Genomic DNA, 12,012 nt, shown 5'->3' with positions numbered 1-12,012 from the left:
AAACTACGGTAAATCATTTGATTACTGATTTGATCTATATAAAATCATTCTTATACGGTTAAAAACAATGATAAACATTAATTTTTAATCTACAATATAAAATCAAACAGATTTATCGTGTGTTTTTCTATGTTGTGATGTTATGCTATTGTTTCAGATAAAGGGAGAAGGTTTGGATCCATTAAAACGTTTAATCCCGCTGCAAATGTTTGCACCTATCCTAAGTCAGGAATCTGATGTACAGTAGTTGTCGTTTGTTTATGTAATATATACGTGTTTCTCGTTTCTCGTTTTGTTTATATAGATTACATCGTTGGTTTTCCCGTTTGAATGGTTTTACACTAGTAATTTTGAGGCCCTTTATAGCTTGTTGTTCGGTGTGAGCCAAGGCTCTGTGTTGAAGGCCGTACTTTAACCTATAATGGTTTACTTTTTAAATTGTTATTTGGATGGAGGGTTGTCTCATTGGAACTCACACCACATATTCCTATATCTATAAAAATCCAATTGCACGTGCTGGTTTAATATATTCATATCGTTATTTATGTTTACATCGCTTATATGGTCATCTGAGGTCAAATCAATAGTTAACTAGATGGCGTCTGGGCTAACATACACAAGAAACGAACCTACATATTATATACACCATGCTCTATATACTGTTTATTTTAGACTTTTGGTAGTTTGGATAAATGTTTTACATTGTTATAAATCGAATATGAGAATTGGAGTCAAATCGGTGACCATGAATTTGACAGCTAGTGTCCCTTTAAATTAGATATAAAGATTTGATTTGAAAGTTTGACAGTAATATTTACGTTGCTGTTGCTTATATGGGTCATTTTCAAAAAATGTCGAATTTTCAGTACACCCATGCTAACTTTTTTATTTCTAAAGGAAATTTCAGTTGTAATGGTTTAAATGAAAGCTTGTCGGATTTGTGATTCAGAACATTAATAATAAACACACCTTACATCTATTTTGATAAGATTAAACTGCATTTAAGACTGATTTTGGGGGTATTTGTCTGCGTACAGTGTCAGAAAAACACATTTCAAATGATTTTTTTGCGATTTTCTTATCGCCTTGATATCTGCAAAAGAGAATTTTTAAGAACGTTAAATATTACTCTAACGAAAAATCGTAGCTTCTTTATCATTGTATGTAACATATTATCTACAAACTAAATTGAATCAGCGTACAGGAGGTTCATGTCTTTCCTGTTACCGCTACTTAAATCAGCCGTTAAATTATTCTCCCTATGAATATTGAATCAGTCAGTGTTGATCTCAAAATTGCAAAGTAATCTTTACATTTAAAACGCCTCGTTTCTTGAACGACAGTGTAGAGAAAGGAAATTTCAAGACATTTAGTGAAAAAAAAAAGTGTACTTTTTTTTCATGTCTATGCTGTTACCACCAATTTTGATTAATTACACCAACAGTATACTTGTAAAAAGTGCAATAACGTGTTGGAAACCAAATTCACAATAGTAAAACATAATCACTTCACCAAAGGGAGTATAGTTATTTCACAACAGCAATCAAAAACGATGAAATTTGTCTATCCTGTTATGTCTATCCTGTTACTATGGTTGCTATGGTTACAGTAACAGTATAGACAATTGTAGACAAAAACGTCGTTAATTTTTGTATCTTATCATATAGGTGCAAAACGAATAAAATATTTCGTTGTTTGAACTCATCTTAAGGTTATAACGTCTTAATCTTCCTAATTAAGCATTCGCAGGTGCAATACTGATATCGATAACAGGATAGACAAAAAGGTAACAGGATAGACTTTTATATAGTGATATATCAGAAACGTACGTTCCTGTTACCAATGGAATACAGAGAAAAGTAAACTAACTTATGAGGGATTTACTTGATGTTGGGTTTATTTGAAAGGGTGAAAAAATGCCGAACAATATGAATTGATATCTTAGACTTGCATTACTGGTGGTATTTTTTACAATCTTGGAAAAGCAATTTTTAGAGGCATTTTTCAGTACTACCTGGAAAATGGGCAAATAATCTATTATATTACAGAATGAATTTATATAGAAGTTTATTCTCTTGAAAACCATCTAATTGACTACGTAAAACAAGCTTAAAATTTTATCTCAACCTTTTCTTAATAACCCAAAATTTCTTTTGAAAATGGTAACAGGATAGACAAAATAATGAACCACCGATCAAAAAATGTTTCAACATATTCTTGTTTGACATCATTAAGATTGCATCTTTTTTAATATGTTGTTAAAGTACTGTTTGTTTGATTTGCTTATGTAGAGGGTTGTTTGAATAAGTAACTTTTAATAATTTTTTCAATTTTAAAATTCGACATTTTTTTTAAATGACCCATATAGGATCTTATAGAGCCTGTAAATTACGAAACGATCCATTCCAACTGAATAACTACTGTGGTCCTAATTATACCAGAAATAAATTGTATCTTAGGGAACAACCCATTTAACTTCAAGCGCGATTATGTTGTTTTTTTTCAGTCAGAAAATATTTTCGCGAACTTCCTTTTTTTTTAAATGTTTTTCGATGCTATCAATTCAATTTTTCTTCTTCAGAATTTGACACTATAACGTGTGGGAAAAATCTGGATTCAGAATATTTTTTTTCTCATCTTCTTGATCACAATATTTTTTTTTTATCAAATTGGGGATCAGAATATGTTTTCTCTTACGAAAAACAGTTTCACGTACCCTCCCCTCTTTTTAAAAATAAATTACTTGTATGACGTTTTCGTTTTGACTCCCAGGAATGAATTACGTTAGCCGTATTTGGCACACCATTTTGGAATTTTTGGTCCTCAATCCTCGTTATGTTTGAACGAATACTAGTAAATACTGGTCAATGCTCTTCAACTTTGTACTTATTTGGCTGTACAACTATTTTGATTTGAGCGTCATGAGGGGATGAGTCTTATGTATACGAAACGAGCGTCTGGCGTATTAAATCATAATCCTGGTACCTTTGATAACTAATCATATCAATGTGTAAATGTGTTATCTTTTTATACAATTGTGTAATGTTTATGTATGTGAGTGTCATGTTGCGCATCAATTAATGCAAACAGAAACCTAATAATCATCATACTTAGAGGCCAATGGATTTCTAGTACACCGTACTTTAATCGGCTTTGTTGTAATACACTTGATCTAGAGCAATGAGGTAATATATACGCCTCATATAAGCTCCTTTGCTATAGTTAATATACAAAGAGACAGTTATTCTTATAATTTTTATAATAAAATCATAGATCTGTATCACTACTTTATGAACATCAAAGCAATCAATATTCGTCTTTGTTCTTTGTTAATTTTACGCCACTTGGTATATCGCAATGCTTTCCGCCTTATATCCTAAACAGACAATCTTCTTTTCTTTGTTGTAATACACTGCTCTAGGATTATGAAGTCCATCACGATCAGTAAGTAAGACCTTACTATCTTTCCCATCATGTTGTATGACTGACAGATTGTTAGATTGTTGACCCAAAACAAATACATTCTGATTATTGTCCACTGATATACCTTTCGGTTTGGAAATAGACCGATCCTTGAATACCCAGATTTCTTGTCCTGTCAGACTACAACAGTGTACTCGATTATTGATGTCTGTATAGTATATCTTGTCGCTAGTCGTTGTTATACCAAACAAGGAAGATTCAATATCTGTCACGATTGTATTTAATTTCTTTCCATTCAAGTCCATTACTTCTATGCCCTTTTTGTATACAACTACATACAGTTTCTGGTCCTGATAAGCTATTATCCACGAAACTAAACTACAAGGTACCTTCTGCCTTTCACTATAGTTCTTAGTGTTTATAATCTCCAGGTAGGTTGCTCGTGGATATGTAACAGCAATACGATCAGTATCTACTGTGGTAAGATCATACGGTTTATCGGGGACAGGAATGTCACGAATATATTTTCCTTCGTTATTGTATTCCATAAACTTACCCCTTCCATAATAATCTGCAATTATAACTCTATCGTCAGATGTAATGATGCAGGCAGATATTGGTTTTACTGTTCCTTCGATATCAAACTTCTGTTTCAGCTGAAGACTGACGTTGCAAACAGTTTGCATTGATCCTTGTATTTGTATCTGAGCCTGGTCAATATTTGCATCTTTTAATTCAAGACCGGCTTTTGTTTCAATAACTTTGACTTCTCCAAACTGCTTTACCTCCTTCATTAAGGAACTGAGCACGTGATGAACCTCTATTTCCATCCTGCTATTCTTATGATCGTTTATATCTTCTTTGAGTGATCCAATCTGTTCTGCTGTTCTATTTTTTAATTCACGCGTTCCTAGAAATACTTGTAGGTCAGATGCAAAGCATTTCATTTTAAGTGTTTGCTCTCTCAGGCTTTCTAACTCTTGCTCTATTTGCTTCATTTTATCAAGAATTTTAATGTATTTCGATTTACAGTTTTCATGATTGAATTTCAAATCTTGAAGCTGTTCTCTCTCGAGTTTATCCAAGTATTTGTTCAGACTCATACGTGTGTCTGCAATTTTTTTTCTGATTGTTTGTTCTTCTTTGTCCAAACTTTTCAAAGCCGTTTCTCGGTCGTTTATACAATACTTGACGTCGTCTAAAGTTTTTGAGATTGTTTTTTCTAAGTCTGAGAGAGCACTTGATTGTTTTGCGTTTTTTGATGCTTCATCGATTGAGATAACATCAGAAGAGGAACAGGTTTTATGAGCAGACGGAACACAGACAACGCATATCGCAATATCGTGCTTTTTGCAGTATAAATCCAGCTTTTTACCATGTATTTCACAGTTCATATTTACTGTAATGTCTTCTATTTGACGATAATCGTCAACTGAAATCATGTTGTGACCTCTCGAAATTTTCATAGATTTATGAGATTTCTCACATTCTCCACAAAAACCCTCTTCACAATTGGTACACCATTTTGTGGCGTTGTTCGTGATGTCCTCATATCCACAGGGACCACACTGTAAGTTCAATTTAGATGCCATATTCCTTAAAATATATAATACACGTTAAAATATATCAGCATAGCAGAACATTCTATTGTTCAAGAAAAAAATGTAATTGGAATAAATTAAAAAAAAATATTTAAAATACTAGTTGTAAAAAGAATAAATAAAGAGTTTTTAGCTTTTGAAAACATACTAATAACATCCTTTCTTTCAACTGATAAATTTGGAGCAGTACGTCTACCATGACGTCCCCCTCTTTGCCTTTCCTCTATATCTACTCCTGTATGTACATTGTTTTCACATATCGCGAATTCCAGAATGACTTAATTGCTTCCCTTAGAAGGTTACATTTTTGAAAGAGATTGAAAGGAACTTACCTAACAATCTTGTAAATTTTATGTTTTTTTCATACTGGAGTTAAAAAGGCCAAATAAAGAACGAAGTTGAAGAGCATTTTGTACCAAAAAATCCTAAAAGTTTTGCCAAATACAGCTAAGATAATAGTTTTCTTTAGGCATTTTGGTCGTCGGAGTCAATCAGGGCAGGGTTTTATTTTACATGTTTTTCTAGTGTACTTGGTTCAGGTCAATACAAATTTTGAAGTGATTTTGTGATTTGTAAATCTAGGCTCGATTTTCACCTGTTTTTATATGCTATTCCAGAGTTATTGGACTTTCAACAGTCATACATTTGGCCATTGTCCTATTAAAATGAAACAAAATGATATTGGAAATATGACATAAGGTGAGAAAGCTGGATTATCCAGCACTGCTAGGACAAGACATGTCATTCAACGCTCAACCAACACTTTACTGGCATTCTTTTGTCTCGTTAATTATGACATTTGTCGCAGACAAGAACACACTTTTCTACTGTCAACATGTTTATATTCAAATAAAATTTTCAAATGCTGACTTCAATAACAAAGTATAATAAGGGTCTTTTTTGGTCCCCTCTTGGTCCCTGTTCATATTTATAACATCAATAGCCTTTTTGCAGGTACTACAGATACAATTCAGATTAGAACATTATTCCATTATGTCTAAACCTTGGGTTGTTAGTTCCTCTAGATTTTGCCATGATTTTGTCGTGTTTTCTACTGCTGATAGTAAATTAACTAATTTTATTCAGTATAAAATCAAGTACAAAAGGATCATCTCGGAAATACACGAAAACATAGAGAGAAAAAAGACAGCAATAATTGATGTATTATATTAACAATGTCATCATTGAAACTTTTTCTTTCGTCTTGATAGAGGTTACATTCACATATAAAATGAAACATGTTATCAATACAATATTTACATATTCTTTGATCCAAAGGCATATTATTATTTGTGCCTTTGTCGAGGCGTAAATTGTGGTTTGAAGTTCTCAATTTACATAACTGTATAACATGTTGTTTTGAAATATTCAACTGTATAATTCCAGGTTTTAATATTTTATTTTTTTTTACATTTTTGAATGTATACGTTATTTGTTTTGGTTTTAACCTGACAAACATGAGAAAAATATTTTTCATATCTTTCTTGTATTTAATTGAGCATAAGTATCAGCTGCCACTTTTTTTTTTATTTTGTCTTCAAATAAATCAACCCGAAAAGGTTTACTTCATTTCGTAAGATAATATCATTGGATGAGTACCCCATTTATTTTATACCAGTAGTCAATATTATCCAAAGGCAGGTAACATGATCTCATACTGAGGACTGAGTAGGAACATACGAGTTAACAGGAACACACATTAATAAAATTATAAACATGATTAACATTCTCAAGGTTGTTGCCGATTTTAATATGTTCTTAATTTAAGAAAGTTACTGCGCACCTTTAGCACGAACAGATTAATTTCGGAAATATGTTAATTCAATTGTTGCTTTATTGTAAGAACTAATTGTATTCACATTTGCATGCATGTGTGAATTGACCCTTTCTTGACAGTTGTAATAAAATGTGTGGTCCATCACATCCGTAAAAAGTTATCAAAGGTACCAGGATTATAATTTAGTACGCAAGACGCGCGTTTCGTCTACATAATACTCATCAGTGACACTCATATCAAAATATTAAAAAGCCAATAAGTAAAAAGTTGAAGAGCATTGAGGATCTAAAATTCCAAAAAATTGTGCCAAATACGGCTAAGGTAATCTTTGCCTGTAAAATACGTGTTGTTCACTCTTTAGTTATATCGCCGCTTTAAAAAAAAAGTGGGGATATACTGTTTTTCCTCTGTCTGTCCAATCGTCAGTCCGTCCGTACCATGAATATTTCCGTCGCATTTTTCTCAAGCACTTCTTGAAAAGGATTTCTGAAATTTGGTTTCAGGGTTTATAATATAAGAAAGTTATACCGTGTGGTGCATTTCAGATTCATCAGTCAACAACTTTCTGTTTACCGAGCACATTTTTTTGACAACTTTACAATACTGAATTTGGTTTCTGGGTTTATATTAGTCAGCTATACCGTGTAATGGGGTTTAATATTCTTCACTCAACTTCCTGTTTACCGACATATATCGACTGGGTATCATCAATGAGTACTTATTTTCTATGATGTGTTTTGTAGATCGTTTTTGCATGTCCGTTGGTCATTTTTGTAATGGTGTTGTTGGTTTTCATATGCAACTATTACAGTCATAATCACGTTCGATAACTCTGCATGTGACTGGTTCAATTAGGATTTTTTTACTGGTTACCTGATGAATTATTTAAAGAAAATTGAAAAATATATTAAGTTCACCTCGGTTTATATCCATTCGATGTCTTCTTTTATAAATATAAAATAATATTGCAAAGAATTTCATTGATAATCGGACAACACTAACCGGCATAGTTATTGTCAAAACATGCATCTACATGAGTATTGTCAAAACTTACATCGTGATTAGGTGCCATGTTTGTTTTCTTTGATCACGTTGATGTTATGACTTAATTAATATCTCCTTAATCTTGCTATGTCTAAGGCTATTCTTATAGTTACAATAACGTGTCATATTTAATTGCAATATAAACAGAGAAAATAAATTGAATTATGTGCATTAACAAAATAAGTGTCGAACATCCTCTACGTTTGAAATTATTTGTTCGTCATTTTTCAAAATTTTATTAAAATAACAACAGCATGTTTAAGCTTGATAAAAAGGAACCAAATGTTCGATTACACGCTGCTCTAAGGTAAGACAATGAATGAAAACGCGAGCATCCAACAGTTATTAAATTTTCATAGTAAAAATCGTACAAATAATATTTTTACCATGTCCCTCACGCTGTCAATCTGGTCGCCATCTTGAAAAATAATAGCCGATTTTCTGAAAATAGCTTATTTTATAGGGACATAATAGAAAATTAAACTATTCTATATACGATATTTCAAATATTTATGAATATAATAATAAGCACAAAGACCAACAATTATTCCATCTGTTTTGTTTAAATCGCAATTTAAGGTTAAAGACGACAGAAAATCCAATATTTATCGTAGTTGTATGATTTAACAGTGTAAACTATCGAGGCAACAAGACAAATTTTCAAAAGCATTTGGAAGGGAGAAGATCAAAATTTAAACTCTTCCAAAAGGAATATTTATATTTCTAAATATATGAGGAATTACTACAAAGACCCACACTTTTAGTATCATGAACTTAAAGTAATGTATTTCATCGATTCCAGAAAGCCCCTATGCATTTCTATACAATTTACTTGGGCTTGATACGGGTGATGTGTGACGTCACAAAAGTCACGTGATGACTGCTATAGTTGGATATGTCACAAACCTCTGATTTTCTTTTTCCTTTGGTATATGTATTTCGGCATCTTTTGAAAGCTTAACTTAAATAAATTAACAGAAAATATCATTTCAATAACCGAAAAGAAGAAGCGGTAGAATTTATAAATCTGTCCGTCGAGGTATATATAATTTGTACTATCCAACAAATCAACCAGGAAGTTTGTTACTTATTTTGCATTTAAAGTTTATTATCTAAAATCACACACTTACACTTAATAGACTGATACAATTTAACTATTAACTTCTAATCAATTTAATTACCTATGAAGACAAAAGACGTCACAATTGAAAACAGTTGATAATATTCTTCTTAACTTTCGTTTCTATCAGTAGTCATTAGTTGTAATGGTTGTCAGAACGCACCCACGTGACGCATGACGTATTCGTTCATTGATAAGAATTTTTAAAATATATAAAAATAAGCGGGTATTTCAAAAACATTTTTTTTTATTAGTAATTTTGCTTAAAACTATTGATAGACACATTAAGATTAAGCAGTACACGCAATACAAATCGCAGCATTTGAACAACAACAATATAATTATATAACAATGAATGATATAAACGTTAAGTATCAAATCATATGCTTATTAGAGACGAGTACATGATAATGAAAAATGAACATTGATATGAAAATTTGGAGATGTACTATGATTGCCAATAAAACAACTGTCCACTTAAAATCTAAGCTGGGAATGATTATTTTGGCATAAGCATTTGTTTTCAATAATTGCGAAAAATCATTTATTGTTTTCTGATACGAGCTGTATTAATCATTTTTCAATTTCGTACTATTTGAATCATTTTGTGAGTCAGAATATTCAGTCATACATAAAGTAAAGAGATGTAGTATACTTACCAATGATACAACTTAGCTGAATTGGTGAGATTATTTATTTTTGTCAGGTCAATAGTTTTCAAATTTCTCCTTTCCACATGTAATTCTGTTCTTATTTAATTACTTTTCTGTCTTTATTCAAATGAATACCTGTGCTATAAATCAAACTTTCATAGATTTATTTAACACTATAATATCTAGGAGTAGTGTACTTATTCACAGTAACATGTAATTCTAAGTAGGTTATTGTTGATTATTAGTATAATTACAGATGTAACCTTAACTAAAATTGTTTTTTAACAGTTTTCATGTAAATAAACTGAATTACAGTATACAAATGTATTTATACTAAAAACATTTGAAGGTTGTAGAATAACCAAAGATAAATGTAAAGACATTCACCGCATGCGGATGCCCACATTCAATGAAAATGCTTGTGGTTATACAAACTTATGTAACATAAACCCGTTCAATCTAGTGAAAAGGTGCGTGAAAGCTATTATGCATCCTAAAATGAATGCACACACACACACACACACACACACACACACACACAACTTTTCAAGTTGATATTTCGAATTATCTTCATTCATTGGCGTTGAGAAATGTTAAGTGGTCCCATCATTTGTAAAGGACAGTATTTGAAAATGAATAACTCATAGTTTATAATAATAAAACCAAAACATTATGATTTTTTATTCACAACAAGTTATCTGTAACGTCTTGTACTAGTTGCGATTTTGAACAGGTTTTAACATGTACAAGCATTTTGTACATGTTATAATTTGTACAATACAAGACACAAGTTATAACATGTACAAAAGTATCTCATACGTATTCTTTTACCATCTTGTATTAGTACCGTTGTGCAAATCACTAGATATATAAATATATATTTTCTAGGAGATGCCCGCTAATCATGGTAAAACTGGGCAAGTGTTGAAACAAAGTGTTTTTAAATTTCGTATGCGCGAAATCGTATAAGACACGGATCGATTTTTGTCGAGCCTTCGACTTTAGTCGAAAAAGCGAGACTAAGCGATCCTACATTCCGTCGTCGTCGTCGGCGGCGGCAGCGACGGCGTCCACAAGTATTTACTCTGTGGTTAAAGTTTTTGAAATTTTAATAACTTTCTTAAACTATACTGGATTTCTACCAAACTTGGACAGAAGCTTGTTTATGATCATAAGATAGTATCCAGAAGTAAATTTTGTAAAAATAAAATTCCCTTTTTCCGTATTTTACTTATAAATGGACTTAGTTTTTTCTGCGTGTAACATAACATTCACTCTGTGGTTAAAGTTTTTGGAATTTTAATAACTATCCTGGGTTTGTACCAAACTTGGACAGAAGCTTGTTTATGATCATAAGATAGTATCCAGAAGTAAACTTTGTAAAAAAATAAATCCATTTTTTTCCGTATTTTACTTTTAAATGGACTTAGTTTTTCTGCCGGGAAACATTACATTCACTCTGTGGTTAAAGTTTTTAAAATTTTAATAACTTTCTTAAACTATCCTGGGTTTGTACCAAACTTGGACAGAAGCTTATTTATGATCATAAGATAGTATCCAGCAGTAAATTTTGTAAAAGATAACTTCATTTTTTCTGTATTTTACTTTTAAATGGACTTAGATTTTTTGTATTTTCTCCCCAAAAAAAGTGGAAAAATGATTGTTTCAAAGACAAATTTTAGAAGAACCAAACACTACATTTATACGTCATATGACAAATATTTCCGACTTTGTATGATTTCAGATGATTTGTGTTCAATAAAATCGGTCGTTTCCTCTGTAAGTATATTATTCATATCAAATAAGAACCTCTGTTTATCTGTTTTAAGGAACAGTATTAGAATATTCATTTTAATGATTTACGTAGCGGAAATATAACGCAAAACTCTTTGTATATCACTAAGAATAAGGAGAAAACTATATTGTATTTTAATCTCCGACGGCATCAATTGGGGATTTGATGGTCGCAAATTAAGATTACTGGCGACGCGTTAGCGGAGACAGTAAACAGATATTTGCGACGATTAAATCCCCAATTGAAGCCGTCGGAGCTTAAAATACAACATTTTTATCATTTTCTACATTAGAAAATTCCTGTACCAAGTCAGATATCCATTCGTTTGATGTGTTTGGACTTTTGATTTTGCCTTTTGATTTTGGATTTTCCTTTTTGAATTTTCCTCGGAGTTTTTTTCTATTGTAACTGACAAAAACAACGTTCATTAGTAATTAAGATCGGTCATATGATGTCTGCGCTTGCGCGTACGTCCCATAGCATCAATTGATGCCATGTAACAAAAAAGGGACGTTATCCAACCAAAATTTACATTACACTCGTTGTTGCATTAGAATTCAGTATGTAACATTGCCCATATATTTATGAAAAAAAAATTG

At 31.6% G+C, this 12,012-nt stretch overlaps 1 protein-coding gene across 1 annotated transcript; it reads right to left on the bottom strand.

Moving 5' to 3' along the window:
• Positions 1 to 3,335: 3,335 nt before the first annotated feature.
• On the bottom strand, positions 3,336 to 9,132 carry LOC134706094 (E3 ubiquitin-protein ligase TRIM22-like). The gene is made up of 2 exons (XM_063564802.1): positions 9,027 to 9,132; positions 3,336 to 5,019 (listed from the first exon to the last, which is right to left on the bottom strand). Exon 2 carries the CDS (start codon positions 5,013 to 5,015, stop codon positions 3,336 to 3,338), a length of 1,680 nt encoding a protein of 559 aa, XP_063420872.1. The 5' UTR covers positions 5,016 to 5,019; positions 9,027 to 9,132.
• Positions 9,133 to 12,012: the final 2,880 nt, after the last annotated feature.

Source organism: Mytilus trossulus, chromosome 2, assembly GCF_036588685.1.
Source record: "Mytilus trossulus isolate FHL-02 chromosome 2, PNRI_Mtr1.1.1.hap1, whole genome shotgun sequence".
Classification (NCBI taxonomy): Eukaryota; Metazoa; Mollusca; class Bivalvia; order Mytilida; family Mytilidae; genus Mytilus; species Mytilus trossulus.
Note: the sequence above shows the minus strand (reverse complement) of the source record. Positions and strands in the feature narration are given on the sequence as shown.

Coding starts and splice junctions, on each gene's coding strand:
- LOC134706094 (XM_063564802.1), bottom strand. CDS start 5,015: ATGGCATCTAAATTGAACTTACAGTGTGGTCCCTGTGGATATGAGGAC.